The following is a 26,577-nucleotide window of genomic DNA, read 5'->3' as shown; positions in this document are numbered from 1 at the left end:
AGTGAAAAAAATTGGTTTACAATGTGGTTTTTAGATAATAGATAGTTTTTGGAAATTAAGGAGATGAAGTACATTTGTGATTGAAAATATCTGAGATATGGCGTTGTTATTAGAGCATATACATCGGGAGATGGAATTATGAATGGGAATTAATTCTAAAATGGTGAGTTGGTACATAGAAAATGGATATATTGGTTTGGAGGAGATTTATAGTGTATGTGTTGGCAGTAGGGAGTGACTGGATATGTTATGTTTCTATAATTGTAGGCTGAGTCCTGAAGAGTATCACAATAGTGAAGAATTATTTACAGAATATTGGTTGTTAGTCCCTGAAGAAGCCCTGGTATGAGAGGGTGAAACAGAGATTTCTTTGTTGGACAACGCGGATATTGTTGCTGATGAAACAACGAATTGACTTTAGGTCATGATATTTAAGAAGTGTTTGCTACATATATTTATAAGTTTAGGAAATGGAGTATAGCAGTTAAAATTGTTATATTTATAGTTGATTGTACATTTTTAATTGATGTGAATGTATGGAATGGTATGAATGTGTAGACATGGATTTGTGTATTACATAAATAAATATTATTAGAATATTTAAGATTGTATTTTCTCTGGGAGTGGGTCATTGTATTAGTGTAAGGAAAATTCTAAGAGTATTATCCTCTGTATTGATTCCTTAGCAGTATGGGCATCGATTTTGTATTTTTGTATTTGTATTTATTAGAATTTATTGATTGCTATACACAAAAGGCCTAAGCAATTTACATAATAAAACATGCATAATAAAAGTAATACTGATAAAACAATTAAAACAATAAAAAACATAAAACAGATAAATCATTTCTACTAACTTAAAGAAGTAGCATATATAATTAGAGGAATGCCTGCTGCAATGAAAAGTTTTTCAAAAGAAGTCTAAACTTTTTTATATTATCTTCAAGCCGAAGTTCCATCGGTAGGGAAAATGCTGAGTCTCTTGTTGTCTAAAAGACGCGCATAATGTACTGAAGGAATGTCTAAAAGACCTCATTGGGAGGATCTTAAATCCCGTGTAGGTTCGTCCATTTTTAGTAAGGCATTTGACCGGGAGCAGGAATCGGTACTCAGCATCTTAAACGTAGTCATAGCAATTTTGTAATGAGTTCGTTGTTGGATTGGCAGCCATCTACTTCATTACTGTGGGTTCGGCGCGATCCCTTCTCGCCCTTGACTGGCCGATTATACTGTAATCCATCACGCACAGGGTGTGTGGTGCCCCTTCTCTCTTGCGGAAGATACGCGGCACTGGGATTGAATTGCTGCGTCGTCTTCCCAGTGAAGATATCGGACTGTGCAGCTGTGCTCCGGCAGGTTTTCCATTGGCAGTTGCTGGCATTTGCTCACCCCGTTATGTTGGGACATGCTGCAAGAATAATTAGCATGCATGAAAATGTGCAAGCTACAAGCAGAAGTCAGGAAGCTGTCCTAGTTTATAGAGGGGTGTTGGAAATTTATATATAGATGTCTTAAGCCTGGCAGTTGGGCTACCGTATCATGAGTCTTCATTGCCATCTACTTGGGTTTACTCCTATTTTTATTATTATTTTTTTAATAGGCTTCTCCCCAAGTCAGCCCAGACATCGCAGCCAAAAGTCCTCGGCAAGGGGCCCCTAACCCACAGCTCCCTCCAGCACTTTGCTAATGTGGATCTAAAGTTGAGCCATGGCTGGGGCTGCGGACTCTGCCACTGCATCAAGGAGAAGGGTCTGGCCCAGGGATCAAATCCAGGAACTTGACCGTTTTCAGGCTATTAGCAACAACCACTTTTAACTTGCTGCAGTGCGAGTGGTCGAGCTTGACTTTTAGAAACAAATGTTTTTTTGGACAGTAGCAATGATGTGTGAGGTTTTCAAGGTACTTTGATCCGAAATCCAGAGCCCAGCACGTACAGGAACGCAAAGATTTCCTGGAAAACCCAAAAGGAAAAAGCTTTGAATCCACATAGGTGTCACTTTTGTGAAATTCAGAGGAGTGTAAATGCTCATGCGGAGGATTCAATCTCATCTGGACAGAGCTGAATCCCCCACACTGTCCTGAATGCCTCTTACAGCCTGAGAAAAACCCTGTGCACCAAATAATCTGGAGCTAAGTATCGTGGTTGCCATGTTGGGTCACTTGAATGTGTAGAAACGAAGTTGCAGACAAGACTTTGTTTTATTAAACTAACTCAGTAGTTCTGTGGCTAGCTTTCGAGAGCTCTGCTCCCTTCATCTGGCCAGTGAAGGCTCTGAGAGCTAGCCACAGCCATATGAGGCTAATCCAGTAAAAAGGTAGCGCCTGTAACGTGTTTGTTGGCCCTTTGCCTCCAGATTTCTGGGAATTTGCAAGGCTCTGGAATGGGAGGCAGGGCACGTCTGGTTTTCGCTGTGACCTGCTAGCTTCCAGGTCAGTCCTGTGCACTGGCCTTAGAGGCATTTTTTCACCTTAAGGAGGGTCTGATTCAGGCTTGCTGAAAGATAAGCAGCAAATTGCCCTGCTAATCACTTCAATCCTTGTGTTAACCCCCAGGGCCCTATATGTGCTGATCTGGTGGTGAAGCAGCTTATGGCAGGATTACCAGTACAGTAAGAAAAATAGCCTTCAGGTTCATTTTTCTTTTTACTCTAATTGTTGCTCTGGGAAGCTACTGGTCTTGCCACTTTTTTGCTAATTTCCACCAGTCTGTTTGCTTACATGAGGATTTTAGGCTCTAGGGTGGTCCCAGGCAGGCTCTGGAGTTTAAAATAGATGCCCTGCATGGCAGCATATGCAGCCTTTTTAAAAATTTATTTAAATTCCCCCCAAAAAAAGAACAAATGAAAAATAAATGGCAGCGCTGTCAGGGAAGTGGAAACCCCCCGGTTTTGCCCTCCAATCCACCCAGCAGTTCTTACCCAGTTGAAGAATTTTAGTGGGGCAGGAGTGATTACCAGTTGCTCCTGCTCCGCCTGTGCTGTGATTTACAAATGGCACTGGGAGACCCGGGCCAGCGCCATTTTGTATGGAAGACATTAACAGTAGTGCCGGGCCTTAATCTGCCAGTGCCATTTGTAATCACGGCACGGGCGGGGAAAGATTGCCCCTACCCTATAAGGATTCTCCTGCAAGCGGAGCTGGGGGAGGACTGGGGTGAAGGGTCCAGGATCATTTTATATTGCTTTTTCTTTGATTGGGCCAGCCTTTTTTTTTTTTTTTTTTTTTTTTTAAGGGAAAACAAAATTTCATCTCTTTAAACTTTCGTTTTCATTTTTAAAACGAATTGAAGTTAAATGAGAAATGTTGTTAAATTTTTCATTTTCGTTTCATCCTGCAGTACTGCACAGACTGCGCGCTTCCTGCATAGCAGCATACAATACCGTTGATGGGTGGTGCAAGGGTTTTCAGAGCAGATTTGATAGGGTTTTGACTGGAGACTGGGCTGCATTAGATGACATCTCCAGTGTTTGCTTTGTGCTGGCAGTGATGAGAATGCTGCCGATTCTTGAAAGATGTTGGGGTGGTCTGAGAACATGGCTGGATTAGTGTCATCCTATGCGTAATGGAAGTGTACTAATACAATGCTCAGTTTGTTGGGTGTATTCTCTTTACTCTGGTTTATGCTGTTAAATTCATAAATAAATACAGTCCCAGGTGGCTAGAATTTCAGAAACTGCTCTGTAGGCTCCTAAGATAGGTGCCCATGCATGGCTGGCTGGAGGTTGGAGGATCGTTTGCAAACAAAGAACTGGTATGGGGTTAGGTTCAAGTCTACTCTGAGATTTTAATCATGAGATGAGTTTGGTGGCTCGATGTATAAGTTGGCAGAATTGATTTCATCTTAAACAGAGGTCTACAATCAGAGGCAGATTCATGAATAGGCAGCGTAGGCAAGGGCTCTCGGCAGTCGCTGGGTTTTGTGCAAGTTGCTCATTTTTCATCATCATTGGTGGTAGGGAGGTGGAGGCAGCCTCGGGGCAGCCAGGAGCCATAAATCCGCCACTGCTCTTAATAGGATTTGGCTTTTTCTTTTTTCTTTCGTTCTTTCTCTTTTGGCCCCCTCCTATGTTGATTGTAATTATTCTTTTAGATTTGTGCCACTCAGCCTTCCCTCCTGACGTGTTGCGTTCTGCTGTCCGGATCCTGCTTGCACACTTAGCGTGTGTGGGTGGGTGGATTACTTAGCGTGTGGTGGAAGTTGTGGTGTGAAGAGCTGGGCTTGTCTACCTTCATAGATAACAAGTTGCCCTATATTTTATAGTTTGTCAAACTTGAACTCTTTCTGGATTAGTAAAGATTTTTAAAGCTGACACCAAGGTCCAGAGGACCTGTTAAACTGAGCTCCCCTACAAGGGATGTCCTGGTATGTGAATGCTGGTTTCCCTTCTGTGCACTGCTGTGTGGACAAGTCCCTGGTCTCCCGTTGCTTGGTTATTTTTCCCTCTTATCTCAGTAGAGGTATCTTTTTTTGGCAGAGCAAGATAAGACAACTACTAATAAAAGTGGTCGTTATTTTATGGAGCACGTACCAGCTGGGTTTTTCCCCCCAATATTTTGAGTATAGATTAAGAGAAATTTTGCTTCTGAGACTGTTTTTTTTTCTTTTTTAATAATAGAAAATATATTTCTCTACAAGATTGTTCAGCTGCGCTTCAGAGGGCCTGGTTTTGTCTTTTTCTGTAAAGTAAAAAAAACATTTATACATTTATACTTGACTGCCACGTAATAAACTACCTTCTCTGGATGAGTAAGCATTACAACACTAAAATAAAAATGTATTTCATGCATGACAAATAGTTCAAATGGAAGCTGATGGGAGAGTTAATTTGCTGCTTTATAAAATGAGAATGCAAATGTTTGTGGCTAATGTGTTAGTGAATTCAGAAGCCGTTTCCCCTTTTTAAAGAATAGGTCTGGGAAAGGCCTGGTACTTTATATCGACAGGATGAGGTCTTATGGTTACCTTCGGGCCGATTCAGTAGGCTGCGCTCGGCTGAGCGCACCTTTAGCCCCTGTTTGGCCGCACGTTTTCGATGCACTATTTTTACCCCTTATACAGCAAGGGGTAGGTAATAGCGCGTTGAAAACGCGCGGCCAACCCCCCAAAACTAATAGCACCCGCAACATGCAAATGCATGTCGATGGCCCTATTAGTTATTCCCGCGCGATACAGAAAGTAAAATGTGCAGCGAAGCCGCACATTTTACTTTCAGAAATTAACGCCTGCCCAAAGGCAGAAGTTAATTTCGGCCGGCACAGGGAAAGTGTACAGAAAAGCAGAAAAAACTGCTTTTCTGAACACCCTCCGACTTAATATGATAGCGATATTAAGTCGGAGGCCCCAAAAATTAAAAAAAAATCCGCCCACAACCTGCGGGTTGGAAGACGGACGCTCAATTTTGCCAGCTACCATTTTCTGAACCTGTGGCTGTCAGCGGGTTCGAGAACCCACACCGGTAAAATTGAGCGTCGGCTGTCAAACCTGCTGTCAGCTGCTGCTTCTGTCCGCGGGCCCTAATTTGCATATCTTTTTTTCACTGAATCGCGCGCCCTGGAGAGTGACCTGGGCGCGCGTCGCAGGCTCTCCCGCGCTCGTCTTGCTGTATCGGCCCACTTGTTAGGCTACTGGAAAATGTAGGGGAGAAAAGGTCAACAGGTGGCTTGTTATCGAAGTGACTTAGCTGATCTCTGACCAGCTTTTGAGACCTGTGCTTCCTCCATCAGGTCATTGAAGGGATGGCATGGTTAAGACTGAGTTTGACCTGATAAAGGGAGTGTAGCTCTTGAAAGCTCATCGCAGATATATTGCGTTAGTCCAATTAAAAAGGCAGAGTCTATAACTTGTCTGACCTTTTGTTTCTACGAATCCGGGATGAAAAAAGATGTTAAATCTGTTACAGTTGCCAAGGTCTCATGCCACGGTCCTTCTATTTCCCCACAGACACAATGAGGCGAGTTGTACGACAGAGCAAGTTTCGGCACGTGTTTGGACAAGCAGTGAAAAATGACCAGTGTTACGATGACATCAGGGTGTCCCGCGTCACCTGGGATAGTTCATTCTGTGCCGTTAATCCCAAATTTGTTGCGATAATCATTGAAGCTAGCGGCGGGGGAGCATTCCTGGTACTGCCTTTGCACAAGGTAGGTTCTCAGATCTGGACCGGCACGGGCATCCATGGCTAGCGCCAGTGTTAGGGAAAGCACGTTCGCGGGTTGCCCTAGTCTACAGGGCTGAATGCTATGCCGTTTGTGTCCTTCTTGCTTTAATTTTTATAGATGAATTGAGTGCGGCTTTCTGGTCCGATCCATAATTAATCAAAATCAAGGATGGAATCTGTATAAAAAAAAAAAAAGTCAGATATTAAAATAAACCAAGTTCTGTGCTTTTCGATGCTTATAGAATGCTGGAGAAATGTACAAATTGATCTCTGTGAATATAAATGTGGCTGAAAACCTGTATATGGAATTTGCTCATATATTTTATGATAAATATTAGTAACGGCCATAGCTTAGTGCACAATGTATGTTTTTCAACCCATCATAAGGCTAAATGGATGGAAAGCTTGCTACAGATTGGGGCAGACACACAATGAGGTCTCCAGACTCTGCCTATTATGGGGTCGATAATGTGTAAGCAATGGGGACAGTATTCACCAGGGACATTACTTTTTCTCATTCACTAGAGCTGTCCAGCAGCTTTTATGCAGGCCTGGTCTTCTATCTTTATGATGATTCAATGATGAATCTAAATGATTAATTAATTCTGGACCTTGGTGGTCATGGGGCATAAAAGCTGAAGATATTCAGCGGAAGTCCTAGTCATTGCACAGCAGTGACACCTGGTGGCTGAATTCCGGGCCTATGACTACCCGCTTCTGGAAGGCGCCTTGGTGCATTGCTTCTGGCCAAGGGCTATGGCTAGGGCGACCAGGTTTAAGTGGTTTGGGATGGGATATAAAACAGGAAAAATCCCTGGTAGTTGAAATGAAGGCTCTGGGTCCCAGACCCAATTCCAATTGAGCAGAAAAGCTCAAAGGAGCAGGAGGAGGCTGTCAGACTCACCACTCTTCTTCCCTCCTCCTCCTCCTACCCCCAAGAAAAGGTCGAAGATGAAGGGTCGGAGATGGGCTTTATTTAAACCGTTGTGATGGTACATTACTAAACGACGGCATAGAAAAGATTTTAAATAAATAAATAAAAGCTGCTGCTCTCAGGCCCCACTAGGGCACTACACATTTTCATCTCCGATTTCTCCTTGCTGGCTTCTTGGGAAGAGCGTTGCGATTCTCCAGTCTCCGATGGCTACAGGGGGAAGACCTGTGGGCTGAGTCCTTTGCTACAATGAGTTTGAATTTCAGAGGTGTTGCTTCTTTTGTTTGCTGAAAAACATAGAAGGGCCTGTTTTCCTTGGAGTGCAGTGCACCAGTGAGCAGCATGTGCTGGAGAAAGATAAGGTGTTGGAATGCAGTGATAAGGCCGGCCGTTTTGCATTGCTGGCTGGAAGCAGTAATGATGAGGATTCTGGATGCACAGAGCCGACATGAAGTCTCGGCTGACCATTTGGGCTAGATAGAGCTTGATAAATTACAAAGCTGTTCCCTAGTTTTGAATTTTTCTGTTTCAGCCCGGAAAAGAGAGGGGACAGCTGGTCGGCCATCTGTAGAATTTGCAGCGACAAAGAGAAGGCTGCCAGGGAACCTCTTCTCTCTCTTTTTTTTTTTTTTCTCCTTTCTTTTGTCTAAGGATTGTCGTAGGCCTCCGCTTTGTCGCGATCCTTTCTCTGTCGCATTCCAGCGGCAGGGAGAGACTTTGTTTTACAATTTCGGCTGGGCAATCGAAGGTTCGGCCTGTGATTCCTGTTGGCTGATACATGGATCCGTAACCGATTGGAAAACGGAGAGAGCTGGGGGTGGGGGTGGAAAAGGCTGGAAGCAGTCACTTCGTGGCTGTGCGGTTTCTGGAAGGAAAATACTTTCTGCCTGTTTCTTGCCTGGGTAGCGTTTTGCTTCATTGAAGGCAAAAATATTTATTTAGTTAGTTTCTTTTGTAATGCAGCTGGGAAAGGCAGTATGAATGGGACATCATGGTTGGCTTCAAAATTAGTTTTCCAGGGTAAAAAACAAAAGGATTGAGATACAAATCCTCATATGTGACATAAAAATAATAGATCGCATACATATGTATTGCATGTTACTACAATAATGTAATTACTATACATATAAACAAATTTAAAATGGACCATAGTCTTAGAAGTATATAAGAAAAAAGGTAAGATTTTAAAACAAGATATAATTTTACTAACTTTGCAAGTGTAAGAATAGGAAAATTATAAATATATTCATCTGATTCCAAGATACGTCGGGTGTTAATATGCGCAGTGTAGGCGCCCTAGGCGGACCTTCTGCCTTGCACCCAATCCCCCTCCTCGTCATGCCGCCCCCTCCCTCCCCATGTCAGGTAAGGACGACTGGGTCGGTCACTCGTCGCCGTCATAAAATATCCTGCAGGCTGCTGCTGAGCTGCCATTACAGCTGCTGCGGCTGTCTCTCTTCTCTGGCACGGGCCGCGCCGCATGGCATGTCAGTCGGTCACCCCAAGCGGCCGATCCCTCGATTAATTAATTGCACCGCTGTGAGATGGTGAGACCGTCACTGTGCAGCTGGCTCTTGCTGCGTGCCACGGCTGCCACCCCTGGGACCCTGGCACCCTGGGTCCTTGCCTAGTCTTCCTAATGCTTCCGCCGGCCCTGGGTAGGGATAGACATTAAACAGCAGATGTCACAACACACATTAGCACATTAATTCCTTTTAGAAATGCTTATCTGCTCCTGAATCTTGGGGAAGATCCACATCCAGGCTTGACTTGCAGTTTATCTAGTTAAATGATTTCTTTGATAAAAAGCTTATGGAACATTGACTTACCAGTAAATATAATTTGACAGAGTTGAAGCCATGGGTGCATAATATGCAAAGTCTCAAAAATGACTCTCCAAAGTCTCAAAAATGACTCTCCAAATAAGTCCAAGTGGAGTTCTAGCAGTTAGAGCAATGGCTTGAGAACCAGGGTTCAAATCCCACTTCTCTCTCATTGATGTGCCTTGTGACCTTGGGCAAGTCACCTTGAGGGTCATTTTGTAAAATCATGCATAAGTTACACCAGTTCTCACAGGACAAGCAGGATGGTAGTCCTCACAAATGGGTGACATCGAGGATGGAGCCCTGTACGGAAAACTTTTCTGTCAAAGTTTCAACAAGCTTTGACTGACACTGGCACACTGGGTGCACTGAGCATGCCCAGCCTGCAATTATCCCTGTGAGCCACAGGTGTCTCCCTCAGTCTTCTTTTTTTCCGCTCTGCAGTCAGCATAGCGGTTGGAGCTCTGTGAGGATTTTTTAACTAATTACCTCATGGAAACACTTAACTTTTCACTTCAAAAAACACTTTTCCCTGCACAGGTCTCCCTCCGCGTACGTTTTTACGACGCTCGGTGAGTACTAATTCTTATTTTTCGGTCGGTTCCTGTCACTATCTTAAGGCTGTTAACTGACTGAAGCCTTCCCTTCCCCCATTTTTCAGTTAGCTTTAAACAGCTTGCAAGTATCTCTGTGACACTCTGCTTGCTTATGCTAGTGGGGTAGGGATTTTTTCCTTAACTTTAGGACCTCTGTAGCTTCAAGTCCTTCGTTCCCTGGTACCCTCACGCAGTCGATACCCTATCGCTACACCGGGACCCTCCTAAACCGCCCTGGGCTTTTATATGTCATCAGCGCCCCTCCCCCCACGGTGCCCTGATGCCTTTATCCATGTTTTTTGCTTTTCAGTGCTACCAGGCTTTTTCCTCCTACGCACTGTTTTTTTCCTTGGGCTTCCTCGGTGCCGTCCCTACCCGGATGCATGCCATTGACGCACACGCTGTTAGTCACTGCCATGCATACTCGGGTCGCCGCCACCGCTGCCCGAGACACTTTTTAACGATCCCAGGGTCACTTCATCGATGCCACCCCCCCTTTTGGGGATGCCATCGATGCCCCATCCTCCCCACCGATGTCCAGCCCTTTTCCATCGGTGGGCATCGGTGCCACATCGATTCGTCGGTGGGCATCGATGCCGGATGGTCCCCATCGGTGGGCATCGATGCCGGATGGTCCCCATCGGTGGACATCGGTGCCGGATGGCTTGTCCGTCGATGGCATTGGTGCCGGATGGCCGTCCGTCGATGGCATCGGTGCCAGGTCCTTTTGCATCGATGGACACCGATGCCCAGGTGTTTCATCCATGGGCATCTATGTTAGAATGCATCCATCGAGGGCAGTCGATGCCAGGCTGCTCCCATCGGTGAAATTCGATGCCCAGGTGGGTCCCATCGGTGGGTATCCATGCCGGCTCGATTCCATGGATGGGCGTTGATGCCAATGCCAGCCTTATGGCTGGCATCGATGCCCATGCCGATTCCAGGACTGGCGTTGATGCCGGGATGGAATTCATCGACTGGGAGATCCATGCCATCGATTCCATACGTGTCCATATCGATGCCACCGACACACGTGTCTGGGGCACCGATGCCATGTACACTTGGAAATCTGAGTCTGTCCAAATCGATACCGTCAACGTCTGTGGCCCTATAGTTGATGCCCGTGGCCATGCCACAAACGGCATAAATGCCCGCCTCCATGCATCGATGCCCTCGACACCTCCGTTTTCCTTCAGTGTCCTTGACGCCCTATTGATTCGACTTCGACTCAGTCGATGCCGGTATCTTTTTCAATAACGGCAATGTTTTTCGATTATTCGATTCCACATCGTTTCAAAGATACCTATGCCACTGCTGTCAGTGCCCGTCACTGTCATCATTCTCCTGGCCAGTCATCGACGATTTTTCATACCCATTTTGATGATATCCTCGAAGCCCCTTAGGTTGCCTTCAATATCGTCAATACCGACATAGCACCGCCACATAATACCCTCGCCTCCTCACATTGCTCCACGCTTTGGGTTCTTTTTTAAGCCCCGTATTAGCTTAAGACACTCCATTGTGTCAGGAGCAGAGCAGGCGTGCTGACAGTTCGTCATCGATCGCCTTCCAGGACGACGAGGGCTTCCATCTCGGCGCTGGGGAAAGATCGGGCCGAGCACCGTGGCACCCATCATCGCCGACATCGTGATCGTCCGCCGCTGACGCCATCCAGCACATCGGTGCCATCCTTCTCCAGGCTGGACAACGCTCGGGCAGAGCGACATCACCACTGCCATCAGCACTGTTCCTACAGTTTTGGCAGTCCTTGGTGATCCAGAACTTCCGGATCCAGGTCCGACAGCTTCTGCATTGGCGTCACGACACATCGAGCCGCTGTGACGAGGGAAGGGAACATGAGTTCCGTTAGGGCTCCTCTGTTCCTGGCGTGCCCCACCGTCAAGTGGTGTGGGACTATGGCCATCTGTTACACTTAGCAGTCTAAACGCCACTCACGCCTGGCCTGTCTCCTCTGTACCTGTGCCACCATACCGGGTTTCAGAGCGAGATGGACGTTTACGTCCCCGGCCTTACCCTCGAGGACTCCGGAGACCGTCGGAGTCAACAATCTTCACCGGCTCGTCTTGCGGCGATCCACGTCGGATGGTAAGTACCCGCTTCGGCGGCATTCCCATAGAGTTGTGTTCTCCCATTCGGACCGTGGTTCGAAAAGTTCTGGGTCATGTGCCTTTTAGAACTGTATTAGTGTCACATATCGCTATGTTAGCTATGTTAGCCACAATATCAGGAGAACCCCTCTATCTTCTTGGGATTGCAGCAGGGCTTCTTCTCTTGTCAGTAACAAGTCCCTGTGCCGACCAATGCTCTGACTCTTGGTTCCCTCCCAACCAAGGTCCAGCTGCATTGGCTGATCTGCTAAACATGAGATTCAGCAACCATTGCCCCATGTACAAGTCCACCTTGAGGCCTGGCCACAGGTCTCAGTGTCTCCTTGTACAGCATACAGAAATGCGGGTACCACTTACCGCTCACACACCTGCAGGAGCCTACATGATATCCTCCATTGGGACACCTCCTGGTCTCCCATCTGGTCAGATATCAGAGCGGCCACCCCACCTTGTACCAAAGTCCCGGTACACTCCCCCAGGCGCTACGAAGTGCAGAGGGGAGAAGGGAGGGGGGTTGGGGAGTTTTAATTGCACTATTCTTTCTTTTAACAGAAAATAGTTACTCTCCGCACATCCTGGACCTAAGAAAATCCAACTTTCTTTAGACGTCACAGGTACAATGGTATCTTTGGTTACCATCACTCCATACTGCAGTAAGTACATTATTTTAATGTTTCTATGTGCTTTATGGTGAGTCAACATTACAACCCCAAGCTCTGCCGCTGGCACCAGCTTCGGTAAGTGAACTGTCTCTTGCATCACTGTTGGTGAATGCTGTTTTCTCTGCGGAGTGTAACATCATTCACTTTCCTTGCATAGACTACTGCTAACCACTTTCAGTACATGCAAGGAGCTCTCACTTTTTTCAGGACTCACTATACATTTACTAACTGGGATTACTGTCACTGCCATAAATCCCTTCTGTAACACTTCTGGACACCACAGTCTTAAGACCCTCTTGTCCAGCATGCACAGACATTCTGATACATTGTTATATGTCCCTGTGCATATTTTCCATAACCTCAGCCTTTCAACTTTTCATGGTTGGGCTATGGGGTTTCTTCCCACTATGCATTTTTCTCATAATTCAAAACTGCTATGGGTTATATTCAGTGACATTCTATACTCAATGGACCTAAGTGGTTTCATTGCTTTCGTCCCTGATTCTTATCCCAGTTCGAACTAGGACCTAGTCTCCTTCGACTCATGCTCGCAATTCCTTAGGGTTATAAAGTTTCTCCTGAAAGCTGTCAACCCATTATGCATCTATTGCACTCCAGCATAGTTTCTCATAAACTTCCTGGACGTTGCACCCATGAGTTATGCCCTTATGCCTTCCAATACTGCTTTTGCAACAATTCTTTGTGCATACAGACAGACAGCATAGGGACAATGTGCTTTCCAACTCATAAGCACGCATTACCTCTTAGCTGCTCTGCTAGACAGCTGCGCAGCTCTACCCTTGGCCCTTGTTCACTTCATGCGTCCTTGGGCCACATATCTAAGAGATTTAATGAACGCTCTATCAGACCTTCTCCACGTAGGTTCTATCCTCTCGAATGGTCTCAATTACATGTGTACAGGGCAAATCTTTTAACGCTGAGTTTAACTAAACTTTCCTCGGCGTCTGCATCATTCCATACGATGCACAGGTTCTGCTCCCTGCACATGTTTCCTATGCGTTCCCTTAGATGCCTTTTCTTCCATCAAAGGCCTCTTCAATATATCTCTTCTGCTGCCTCTCGTAGCCAGCATTCTTCTAATGTTGAACTGGGATGGGGTTCAGTATTCTTTTCCCCACTCCCTGACTGAGATCAGTATGCTTTCCCATACTTCTCAATCCATCATATCAGTAACCTTTATTCTCTCACTAGTCAGTCCCAAATCATAGACTTACTGATGTTCTTAGGTTCTGGTAGCGTCACAAAACCTTCTAAACATAAATCTTCCCGTTTAATATGGCAGGCTTTACCTCCTGACGCTAAAAAAAAAAAAAAAAAAAAAAAAGAGGTATTACCCCTTTTACTTTTCCACCATTTTTTCTTACTCCCTCGGATTCTGTTCTCCAGACATCCTCCACATAGATACACCTTTCTCTTAGGAGGTGTATCGTTTTGGGAGTTGGGTTCCCGTTTTCGGTAATCCTCTCTGAGTCGGCTTACCATGGATTATCCACTGATCAAGCCGCCTCTATTTCTCTAATCACGGAATGAACATATATATTCTCCTTATAAGTCTCATACATTCTACGTTTGAGCCTTTCCATTCCTCTCTTCCACAGTTTGGCAAGGGAACTTCTTTCCCTCTTAATGTCATTCCTGCCAGCAGGGTCCGTGAGTTATGCACTCTTTCCATACTCACCTGACTCCGTTCCTCTGCCACTGAGTAGTTCTACGCATTCAACTTTCTATCCTTTTCAGGTAGATGTTGTATCTCCTTTCCTCAGGAAATACTCTATTAATTTTTCCTAACCTCTCTCTCTCGCCCTAGGGAGAGACTGGGTTTTCCACATTCCTGGACAGTAATGCTGCGCTTACATTCTATCTACATTGCACTGCATTCCATGTGAATTCCACTTGACTCTTTCCTTCATGCAAGGGTCAAGCTGCTACTTCCAGTGGCCACACAGACCTAATCCTTCTGATTAAGTGGTCTATATTTCCTTTCCTACCAACAAGCAGACATTTCACTACAACACTGTGGGTATCCACATACTGTTGTGTCCGTCTTAGCCTTAACAGCTTCCCTTTGGTTACTGCTGCTTGTACTTTTTTATCAGGTTGCAGCCTGGAGTCCTCTCCATACCTTCGCAGCCTATTATTGCTTACATTTGACTAGCCGGCATGCTCCATGTTTGGCCAGTCCGCCTACTCTTACTTTTTTCAATTCACTACCCAACATCCTTCCACGAACCCATTATGGTGTTGCGGATGCCCTCCGTTCCCATTTCCACCTCAGTCGTTACGCCTTTGCGCATCTGCGGTGTATCTGGTGCATTCCCGGGCATCCTCAGCTCGGTACTCACCCATTTGTGAGGACTACCATCCTGCTTGTCCTGTGAGAAAGCAAATGTTGCTTACCTGATGTAACAGGTGTTCTCACAGGACAGCAGGATGTTAGTCCTCACGAAACCCGCCCGCCACCCCGCGGAGTTGGGTCTCTATACTCTTATTTTAGTTTCGCTTGCGCTTTTTAGCTATAAGACGAGACTGAGGGAGACACCTGTGGCTCACAGGGATAATTGCAGGCTGGGCATGCTCAGTGCACCCAGTGTGCCAGTGTCAGTCAAAGCTTGTTGAAACTTTGACAGAAAAGTTTTCCGTACAGGGCTCCATCCTCGATGTCACCCATTTGTGAGGACTAACATCCTGCTGTCCTGTGAGAACACCTGTTACATCAGGTAAGCAACATTTGCTTTCTCAACCTAGACTTCTGCGTCCAAGTCCACTTTGGAAATTATCAAGGCAAACTGAAGTGGTTTTTGCTGAGAGAATTTGCATGCATGTGCGCACGGCCCAGTCCAGCCCCAGCGCCCTCCCCTAGGGACGGGTCCCCCCCTAGGTGCATCACAGTACCTGGATATGGGGTGCATGCGTGATTTTACGCACATGTCATTCACATCATTTCTGTGGGTGAAACCACTCTCCCTGTTTCCCATTGCTCCAGGTGAAGCTCTCCGAGGAAGGGATTTATTGTAGGTGAATACTAATACTGCAAGCTGCCTTCAGCATTGTTTAGAAAGGGCGAAAAATAAAACAAAATTAGAAAAAATGTTTTAAAAAAAAAGTGATCGGTACACACATAAAAATGTTAAAAGTAGAACTGGAAAGGAAAATGCTAATGTGCCCAAATACAGAGACTGGGACCTGAGTGGAAAATAGATTAATTTCCAACTCTGCAAAACTCTTTCAGCTGTAGAAGATTATTCTGTAATTTGGCTTCCTATCCATGAACTGTGCGGTTCTTCTGGTGGCTACGAGGTGGGTGAAGGGTAGGTCATTCCCAGACCTGTTTTCGGCTGCTGGATTTAGATTTTGGGTTAGCCTTCTTAGGGCGAGTGATTGAGAGTATGATTGCTGTTCTTCATTGATAACTGGTAAATGGCTTCTCTAGCTCTTAGTTTGCTAGATATGTTTCTTCTTTTGCCTGAGCTCAGTGTTCCTGTTGGTTGAGGAACACGAATGGTTGCCTGTTGCTAATAATGTTCAAGTTTAATCAGTTTGTCCACAGTTTGCCTTTTGCAAAGAACACTGGCGGGCTGGTGTCGGGGCGGGGCTATACAGCCAAGACATCAGTTTTTGCTCTGTCTCCATCTGCTGGCAGAGGTGCATAACCCACTTGTTGGGATTGACCTACCCTCACTAAAGGAAAGGAAATTATGAGGTAAGTAGTAATTTCCTTCGGTGTGCCGGCCTTTGGATATGGCGAACAGGGCAGTCACCCGGGGTGCAGTGAGCTGAGGGGCTTCCTGGGCACCGCTAGCATTGCCTGTTTATACTGGAGAATCAGCAGGGCACCGATGGGGTGCCGATTTCTTTTCAACCTGGGATACCATTTTGCCCTATCGCTGGCTCTGGATTCAAGGATACAGGAGACCAAACACTTTTTCAATTGCTTCTGATCTGTGTGACTGGCTGGCCATGGGTGGAATTATTAAGTGTCGATTTGATGAAGTGTTTCCAAGACCGGGCATTTTCTCAGCTTTGCTAGAATGCAGAGCTCCTTACTGGAACTCTGCAGACTAATAGCTGATATTTTGTTTAAAAGTCGTCTGATTTTGTTCGCCGTTCTAACGAGAGTCTAGCAGGTACTTGCCAGGGTGTGCAGAAGTATGAGAGGTACGTCTGCCCGCCTCTTATGTCATGGAAACCTTGATTAACCCCTGTGAGGGAGAACCCATGCTGTTATCCATTTGGTCTTTCTACTGTGGAGTTCTGTCTGTGTGCCGTTTGGATAAGATTTAAGCACTGGCTCTGAGCTAGGACCTTCTTGGCTCTTAGGCTTAGGTTGAGAACCTGGACACTGTAGGAGGGGAGAACATGCTTTTTTTTTCCTGATCCACTAGGAACATGATTAGGTTAGGACCATACCTCCTGTTAAAATATAAAATAGTGCTAGGAAGTAGCTCTAGGAAGCTTGCATGGGATGCATTAGATTCATGTTTAACCTTAATCTCCTTTCTCTCAGTCCTGGATTGATGTACAGGGAATGGCTGCCTGCCATGTGCTGCTTTTGGATTAGATACAGCTCGATGATGGAGCAGCTTGGCATGACTTCTGCTCAAGCTTAAAATCCCTTGGCCAGTGGCATCTCTGAAAAATAATTAGATTATCAGATTTTATCATTGTAGATGATGATGATATCACCACTCAACCATACAAGAAAAGTTGAGGGTTCTGCCACCAGCCTTGTGGTTGCTATAAAAACATATTTGGCTACCACTTTCCTTCAGGAAGTAACTTAGAAATGAATTTGAGGCTTGGTGGTTACAAACACCTTGTTTGAATTTGGGTGAAAGTTGGAAGTGGGTTTTTTGTTTTTTTTTTGAGTGAACGTAGATTGCTTAAAAAAAGCTGTTTTAAAAATCATAGCCTTAGTTTGGGGAGGGCGTGAGGGGGCCATGTCTCCCCCTCCAAACAGTGCAGGTGCTAGTGCTGAATCTGCCCCTTCCTCCTCCTCTAATACAACCTCCCTAGCAATTGCTCCCGCCACTCCCCAAACTACTCCAGCCTGCCAGAGCAGACGCCGTGCTGTAGGGTAGAGTGTGAAGTTATACCCACAGGCAGAAAGCTTGAAAGCAGTCACAGCTAGATGTCTCTTTCTTGGTGCCTCTTTGGTCTTATTCAAAGGTCTCCTTTCTTTTTAGTGCTATTCTGATTTCTTCGTATTTAGCCACACCGTTGTATTTTTTTAAATCAGGGCTCCATTCTTGCTGCTTGTACTATATTTTTCCTTTTTTTTTTTAATCGCACACCAGCACCCCAGTTTACTTAGCTTTGTAATACGAGCGTGGCAAAGGAGGACGAGCACTGACATATCCTCGGGGAGAAAGACAGACAAACCAGAACAAAGTTGGGGAATCTTGATGATGTTTGTTTTGACTGCCAGCTGAATTGCTCGTTGGGGCTGTTTGCTTTAAGCTCAGACGTTGTCATTGCACTAACCTACAGCACTATCTGTGATTGGGGAGGAGCACGCCAGGGTTTTGTGCTTGCCAGAGAGCTGGAAGTTCCTCCCTGGCGAGTGTTTCACTCTCCTCCCGAATTCATGAGCAAGTTGTGTGCTCCCAAAGCAGACACCAGTACTACCTCGGCAAGGCTTTGGGCACCCCTGGGCGGGGGAGCAGGTCCCCTTTTCCTCTGGAGATTGGAGAGCCAGTGCATGACCCTAAAGCCAGGGGGAGTTGCCTGCGGATTTGGTGCTCTCAGGATCGGGACACCCTAGGCAGTTGTCTGTCCCCAAAGCTGGGCCTGCGTCTTAGAAGGCAAGATGTGGAGGGTACAAGGGACGGTTTGGCCTCCCTGATTTTTGGCTCGTGTACCTGGAGTCCCCATTCCTGTTTTCTCGCTCTGACGAATTGCTGCTTTTTTAGGCAACTGTAATCTTATTTAACGTTAGACGTCTCTGTGGTCCTCTTTTTCTTTTATCATTGTGCCATATCACTCTTAAGAGGCCCTGGATGCTGCCTTTTGTCGTCTCTGCTCATCAGGTTTCATGCAAAATTAGAAACACCGCGGGCAGTTTATGTTCCATGCAGAAGCTGCAACAAAGGTGCCAGTGACTGCCCCAGGCAGCTTCCAAACGGATACTAAAATTGTTAAAAGGGAGTGTTTAATGTCGAGGTTGATCATAGCTCGCTGATGAGACTTGACCTTTATATCTGTAAGAATACCTGCGAAAGAACAATAAGAGATTCCTCAAAGCCTAATTACCTAACGAGCAGACAAGACGGGCTCTTTCATGCCCAAAGACCAAGTCAGAATTTAATCTGTTGCCGTAGGCCGAATAATTTGGCTCACGTTTTCAAATGATTAGCTGTTTCTAACCAGACCTTCACTTGGAAAGCTATTCTAAGTGGGGCTGGCTCAGCAGCACTGCCATGCGGAGAGAGCTGGGTTCAGTTCCCGGTTTGGCCGGCGCTGGGGATGGCTGCCTGGGCTGCGTTCGCACTCTCTGAAAGGGTGGTGGAGGGGAGCCCTAGTCATTGCACATTGGCGCCGCCTGCTGGTGGGATGTAGGGTGCACGATGGCAGAAGATGCGGTACTTAAAATTACGTAATGTAAGCACAGGCAACCCGAGCTAAGCAAAAACATTAATGCAGAGAGACTCCAGATTTACTCCATGGACAGGCTTGTTCGTATCCTTCTCAGCCGTCCATGTAGGCAGTTTCTGCCACTGCCTCTTTCTGGTATCCCGGTATGCAGACGTTCCCTCCCAGAAAAGGGGGATAGTTATTCTGGCTGCATGCATTAGATGAGAAATCACTTTCATTCTAGCAGAAAAAGACCAAGTCCCATCTCCCAGCCAAACACAGTAGTGCAGTCAGCATCAGTGTGTGTCCAGTTATTGATTCTGTATGTCAGACTAGAATTTACTTACCATCACACCACATCTGAAGCACACGTGGTTTTTAGACAACTTGAAAAGTGAAAAAAAAAAAAAAGGTGTTTCCAGAAAGCATGGGAGAGATTTAAGGTTTTCTCATTGGGGGGTGGATTACAATGTAGTCCTAGGAATCTGAGCCCAAACCTGCAAATGATTCTTTTGGTTATATTATCACTTGCTTTGTGACCTTGATCAAATCACTTCACCTCTTTCTAGTGTAACATAGATTACAGGGTGCCTAGTGCTGGGGACTGTGACATTTGGTATGTTAAGGTCGCATAGGAGGCATTTTATGGGAGAAAAGGAGAAACTGTCAGGAAATATTAGACAGCTTGGAAATTGGCTAGTGCAGCGCAGGGGCAGCTTAATTTTAAGGTTGCCTTTAGCCCCAGCTGGTACCCTGGCCATAGGCCTTGGGTGACTGCACCCTGCACCCTACATTGCACTGTTACTGCTTTCTTCGGTTCTCAGCCCCTGAAAATGTGTAGAAAGAGAAGACAGGAGACGTTGCAGGAAGGAAACAAATGCTGGGTTAGCCGTTCCACGATCTGCAGTCGTGAGCATTTTTAAATGCCAGCGTAGTGCAGTGCTCCAGCTGCAGCGGAGCGGAGCCGTTTCGTTCTCTCTCCCAGTAGGGCACGGAGCGTTTTGCCCAGCCCGCCCGTGCCCTGACTTATGCCAGAGATGCACAGGCCCCACTGGCTGTGTGTGCTTCCTGGGCCCGGCTTCCCCTCCCTGACTCCTGCAAGCCCTGGCAGGGAATTTTACCATATACGGTCATCCCAGCTCTCGGGCTGTCAGGCAGCCGGGATTGTGCCCTCCCTTCCCCTGGATTGGCCATTTTTGGGCTAGAATCGGAGGATGGAGGGTTAGGGGAGGGTGCACGGCAAGGAGCAGAAGGGACGCCAGCCCGTGTCAGGCTTCTGGAATATTTAACACTCTCTCTCGTTCTTATGATGGATCAGAAGTGTGCTGCCGGCTCTCACGATCCAGTGCAGGTTTTCTTTCCCACCCTTCCTCAGAATTGCTTTTCAGAGAACTGGCATGCAAAACAAATATTTTCTAGACCTTCATGCTTGCTCTTTATGTAATGTTGGGCTATGAAAAGAATGCCTGCCAGCGCTTATTGCGAGAAGAGGGTGCGGGAGGAGAGGATCCAGCGCTCTGGCACCGCGAAACATTTCAGGACTAGAATACGAGAAAGCTGGCCCAGGTCCCCTTGTCCCTCGGCAGACTTGAAATCTATATTTAGACCTTTTTAGGTTACAACTAATTTTTCTTGTAGCGCCTCATTTAAAAAAAAAAAAAAAAAGTATTTATTTTTGCTTTTTCAAGAAATTGGGAATGCAGCAGCTCTGTGAGGGGGGAGGAGGGTAAGATCTAGCAATGATTCCCCCCCCCCCCCCAGCCACTCTGATCTCCGCAGAGAGATCGGCGTCTGTTGCCGCCGCTGCATGCGGCTCTCGCCCTTGCACGCGGCTCTCGCCCTTGCACGCGCGTTGCAGGGCTCCCGCACATCAGACTGGATAGGGAGCTCTTCTCTCTGGTTGAAGGCGGTGTTTTCAGCTGAGCCAATGGAAAGGCGGCAGTTCCAAACCCGCTGTTGGGCCCAGGGGTGTGCACGGTGTTGCGGAGGCCGCGCCTGAGCCCCACCAGCTCCCGCTGCGGCGCTAGACTTCAGAAGAAAGCGAGAGATTGCAGCCCGTGGCGCAGGGAGGCAGCACTGCTGGCAGCCTCTCGTCACTTATTCCGTCTTCCATTTTCCATTTCGAGGTGGCGGAACCGAAGTAAGATCAAGAGAGATGTCTTTACCTATTTGGATATTTTAAACAGTTAAAGTTCAGCACTGCGGGGGGTTCCTGTTTAGCAAAGTTTTTCTCTCACCACAGTCACGCTAGCTGCTTGTGCGCTCTCTGGGTTTTGAATGTGACGAGAGAGCTCTGTAAATGTGGTTTTGCTGGTTTGTGTGACTGGAGCTGTGTTACAGCATTTGGGGAACTGGAGGTGATGGGAGGGTGGGGGAAATGCGTCTGAAAAAGGACTCTGTCATCTGACCTCTGTGTGAAAACTGAAGTGGATGTTTCTAGCGGCTCCAGCACAGCACTTCCTCCTCCGGCGGCGGTGGCTGCAGCACGGTGCACCCATCTCTCCTCCCCCATCTTCTGCCCAGCTTCACTTTCCTCTCTGACCTGCCCTCAGTGCTCAGCAGCACCCCTCCTCTCTCTCTCCCCACCCCAGAATCCTCTTCTCCCTTCCTCCTCTCCTGTCCAGCTGGCTGACCTCCTGCACGGTGCTCCTGCCCCGCAGGCCTGGTGCGGGAGGGTGGGGGCAGTGGCGTCCCCTTGAGTGTGGCTGCACGGGTTGCACACCCTGAGAGCAGGCCCTGCTGCTTCAGGTCAAGCTGTGAGGTCAGAGTGCGGCAGGGGTTCTCGGCCAGGGCTTTCAGGATGCCCACAGTGAGTATGCATCAGATGGATCCGTATATCTGTGGCCTAAGAATGAGGCCAGTTGGCGTGGCTTGACCTGACGGCCAGACCTGTTTGTGACACTTGAGGAGGGGAGTTGAGAACTCCTCAGATAAGGACCTGTGTGCACAAATACAATGGAAGTAATGGGCAAATATAATATCTGTGAGCACTCGGCATCTCACTAGGGATGGGGGGCTCGTTTAGGTATTTATTTATTTGGCAATTTTTTCTATGAGGGAGGGAAGAGCTGGGCTTTGACTAGTGGTACCTACCCCCTTCTCCACCCTTCCACACAGCCATTTGCAGGTTGAGTATCTTATGTGGGGAGCATGAATTGCACTTGGTGGTTAGGGCTCCTTTCTAGGAGATATTTGACCATTTGGGGCATTCGAGGCGTGAACTGATGCAGAGAAAGTTTCCTTACTTCAATGAATTCTGAGACCTTTCAGACAAGCAGGGAGGTAGGATTTTCCACAGAAAACATATATACGAGTCCTTTTCTGCACAAAAGCAGCAGCTCAGGACAACTGTGAGGAAGAATTACTTTCAAGGGTTGAAAACATTTTAGAAAATTTGGACACCAGCCACTAACTTTTTTTTTTTTTTTGCCTCTCCCTCCCCCCTCCCCCAATCTCTTCACTCTCTTCCTTTCAGACTCTCTTCCTGCTCCTCATCCCTGCCCTTTCCCCTCCCCTCTCCTCTCCTATGCAAGCCGGTGGCAGTGCAGCAGCTCCTCTTGGAGCAGCCATAGCTGCAACCCCTGGCCGGGCAGGTGGCGTTTTTCCATCCCCAACTGGAATGGGCCCTGTCAGCAGAGGTGGGAGCGAGCCAAAGCCGTGACAGAATCCAAGCATACTGTGGAAAAGAGCCAGAGGCAGATAACTGGAGATTAAGTAGAGCCTGTGGTGGAAATGGAGTTTTTGTTCAGAGTTAGCTCCCGCCTTTTCGCTGGTACTGAGGTTTATATTCAGGTACAGGAGGCATTTCTCTGCCCCCGGAGGCCTTATAATCTAAGGTTGTACTTGAGGCATTGACGAGCGACATGTCTTGGACCAAGGCCTCAAAGAGCATCCGTGGGATTTGACCCTGGTTCTCCTCCTGCTGCTCCCCCACTCCACTCCAGGCCGTAAAATCCTTTTCTACCAAGAAACCAGCGTGTTAGTGACCGCCAATAAGCGAACCTTACTCCCTTCTCCTCCACACACACACACACACACAGGGCACTCAGGAAGTGCTCGTGCCTGAGAGGTGGCGCGGGCCTTGTCATACAGTTGTCAGCAGGAGAATTCCTGGAAGCAAACGCTCATGTCGGGGAATTTTTTTTTTTTTTTTTTTTTTAGAGAATCCTAAGAAGCGGAGCCGTAGCACAAAGGCTCGGTTGTCTGCTGCCAGACACGACAGTGCTGTGAGGATAGGACCGCTCTGTCTCGCAAGCAGCCTCTTTCAGTGAGGAGCTCATTCACTGCGTAATCTCGGTCCTCGTGGACTTCACCGACCCGCAGGGATGAATATTGCTTTGTCGTTATGTTTGCCTGATTGGACACATGTCGTTAGCTTTTAAAAATGACTTATTTTTAAGGGCGTTTGGTAGCTTAATGGAAAAGAATGGTCTCTGTGCATGCACACGTCCCGTCATCGCTCAGTGGTTACAGCATCTAAACAGAAAAAACATCCTTGATCTCCTGCACAGAATCACGTGAGAGATTTCATTCTATCGACTCGAAGGTCATTTTCCAATAAACAGTGGTTTCTAGTGCACATACCAGGACTCTCCCCCTCCCCACAAGTAAAGGTAAAATAAAGCATGGAATTGGAGAGTTTTTGTTGCATTTTACAACGGATTAACATGCATTTTAGTTCATTGGATAACTTGCCATGTTTGCGTGTTAATAAAGCTGGAAGGATGATTTGCACTGAGACCCGGGAATTACCGCCTTGCGAGCTTCGCCATTGGAAATGGAATTTTGTGACTTTCTTCCCTGGGACGCTGCATCCCTCTCCCTGTCACTGTAACAGAACAAGTAGGCGTTCACAAATCGGCACAGCCATAGCTTTCAATTTGGTGTTTACGGTACCAGGGACATTTAGGTTACATGAGAAAAAAAAAATCACAAACTAATAAACACTAACGCTGCCGGATGGAGTATGTATGTCGAAAACATTCTAGTTTGAATGGAAATCTTAAGGCTTTGGTTAAACGGGAAGAGTAAAATGATTATTCGGAAGCTGGCATAGAGCTAGCACATGAGTTAAAATGCTTAACGATTTACTCTCCCGAGCTGCTTTGATGTAGCATAATAGAAACTGCTGTCTCTTTGCTGGCTCTTTTTATCTTATAGTCTCTCGAAATTTTGTTTATAAGAAATAGATGGGTCCCAGTGGCCTCTGGGAGACAAGACCCGTGACACCCAGACATCGTCCTCAAATCACACAAACTGCCTTCATAGCTTTGGAAACGGTGTAGATTGTACAGGGTGCATCTCAAGTGGAAGATGACTGAGAAGAAGACACTCACTCTTCACAGAAACCCAAATCTCAAAACAGAAACAAATCCTTCTCTTGGGGAAGTCCGTTATTAAAGGCATTAACCTGGGCACAAACTTGAAAGGTAACGATGTCGGATGCCTGCCAGGATCCAAACCCGATTCTTTGTGCTACTCCAGAAGAGCAGACGTCTGACACTGATCTCGCCGTCCCATTTGGGAGCCAACGACCTGGCCGCAAATGAAGTCAGTAAAGTACCGAGCGCTATCCAGACTTTAGGGAACGGGCTCAGGCATCGGGCAAGGGAGAGGATCATTTTCAGGAGGTGTTGCCTGCTCAAGGCTCAGCTTGGTGTGGCTGCATTGTGCTCCCTGGGAGGCACGGGGTACCCTGCACTGAGCAGAAGTTGCAACTCTAAAAGGGACGCAGCGGGATTGAGGGTTGGGTTCCTTTGGGGGGGGGGGGGGATTTGGTGCACTTTGGACGCCTGAAATCACTGTCGGGCAGAAGATGGGCCTTTTTAGTCTTTATCTGCCGTCATCTTCTATGTTAAGCTGCTTTTTCAAATAAAATAGTTAATTGAATGGCCGTGTGCTGTCAGAAATGTGAATCAGTCCGGTGTGTTTCCAGCGGGACTTCACTTTACCTGATCTGACCTTCAGCTTGCAGGACTGCAGGCTTGGGTGTGTAGAACTAAATTGTAGCACTTCTACATCCCTTTGAAGAAAACCTGAGCTTTGTGTTAACTTGGAGTGGGTTACTGCAGGTGCTGTGTTGTCATCTGCTTCGTAACACCCCCCAGCTTCCCGGATCTGTCAGGAAACTGTTCCAGGAAAAGGAATCCTTGCTGAGTCTAACAGGATATTGAAACATTCACCAGGAAGGAACAGAGTTCCTGGCTTGCGTTAACCCTCAGGTTTTACAGGAAAAATCATTTTGTCAAGAACTTATATGAAGAATTTACCAGAGTAACCCTTGTAGCTCTGAAATGGAATGATGGCCTCATTTTTGTCCCTTGTCTGATAGATATTTGACCACATAACTATGTAAAATAGTGTCCTGATATGTTGGGACAGGCTTGCATTGGGTATAAAACCCATCCTGGGGGCTGCCAGGGAGAAAGCTAGCCACGTAGGCACACTGCAGGTGGGGTTTCTGAAGGTAAATACACTAAGGGGTGAATTTTAAGAGTTGCTTGTGTTGAAAGGCCCATATATACGAGTATCAGGGCCTAGCACAAGAGACTCATATTTTTAAGTGGCCCAATTATGCGCATATATGAGCGTATGCGTGGGAAAACAGGGCGGAGTTAGGGCGTTCAGGGTCGATCCGGGGCAGGACTAAGATTTACACGCGCAAATCCGTATTTTAAATCTGGCGGCTGCGGCACATGGCAAGCTGTTAGCTGCGCACGTTCACTTCTGATCTCGATGAGTAAGTCTGAAGAAAACTCATTTGGGTAAGAGGGCTGGGTAACCAGTGGGGCTTGCCGGCTGATGAACCAGAGGGGTCTGGATGACCTTGAGAGAGATTGGGCAAATTGGTGGACTAATTGGTAAAACTGGGAATGTCCTTCACGTGAGCAAATTTTAAAATCTGCTTTCCTGCGCATGTTAAAGCTGACAGATTCCTCTTGAAGATACATAAATTTTGTTTGCTTGAGTGACTGCGTAAAATTAGCACATAATCGTGCGGTAGGCATGTTTTAAATCATATAAAGTTCCAGTGTGCGCGCTTATACGCCTGTATGGTGCCCGCGTGCTCGTTTTAAAATGATCTTCTGGTAAACTCATCACACCAGGATCATGCAGTAGGCCAAGAAGGGGAGAGCTGGGGATTTAGTGAAGACGAATTTGATGCTTGGTGCATCTTGTCTATGGTTACCTGAACTGGCGGGGAGCTAGCCCCTCGGCTACCAGTCGCCCTTCCTTTACCCCAGTGAAGCCAAACCATTCAACCAAGTTGAACAAAAACATTCACCAAAAATTGCCCATTTGAGACAACTGGTGGTAAACAGAAAATGTTAACCACGAGGTCTTTTCTTTTTAAATTGCATTAGAATCCACAGCCACTAGGGCTTCTCTCCCAGGCTCAACAAACATGCCTAAGGTGAGGCTTTTTTTTACTGGACTAACTCCATTACATCTGTGACAAGCTTTCACAGAGTTCATCCCATCAGTAGTAAATCAGGCCCTAAATTTGAATATTATCTCTTGCAAGAGGTCTTTGGGGATAATTTGGTTTGCAGATGACAGGATGTTCCAGTTGAGGAAGTACTTAATGAGTACCAGCACAGTAATTAAAGTCCCATTGTTTAGGTACCTATCCTGCCTAAATTTAAGAAAAGCAAATGCTGAGCTGTTTCCATTTTTTTCTTCT

General features: G+C 46.7%; 1 protein-coding gene and 1 long non-coding RNA gene across 5 annotated transcripts in view; one reads left to right on the top strand and one right to left on the bottom strand.

Moving 5' to 3' along the window:
* Positions 1-26,577, top strand: part of CORO1C (coronin 1C) — a 153,846-nt gene that overhangs the window by 65,334 nt on the left and 61,935 nt on the right. For all 3 annotated transcript variants that reach the window (XM_029619428.1, XM_029619429.1, XM_029619430.1), the window contains one exon: positions 5,942-6,141. In XM_029619428.1, coding sequence (XP_029475288.1) covers positions 5,942-6,141 — 200 coding nt within the window. The remainder of the gene's footprint in view (positions 1-5,941; positions 6,142-26,577) is intronic.
* On the bottom strand, positions 4,312-19,975 carry LOC115100704. Of its 2 annotated transcripts, none has more exons than XR_003859174.1 (3): positions 19,241-19,975; positions 5,851-6,334; positions 4,312-4,677 (listed from the first exon to the last, which is right to left on the bottom strand). It is a non-coding gene; the product is annotated as an uncharacterized LOC115100704 (long non-coding RNA). The 2 variants fall into 2 exon arrangements; XR_003859173.1 differs by lacking the exon at positions 19,241-19,975 and adding an exon at positions 7,063-7,511.

The sequence above is a fragment of the Rhinatrema bivittatum genome, chromosome 11, assembly GCF_901001135.1.
Source record: "Rhinatrema bivittatum chromosome 11, aRhiBiv1.1, whole genome shotgun sequence".
Classification (NCBI taxonomy): Eukaryota; Metazoa; Chordata; class Amphibia; order Gymnophiona; family Rhinatrematidae; genus Rhinatrema; species Rhinatrema bivittatum.
This window is presented reverse-complemented; position numbering and strand designations above follow the sequence as displayed.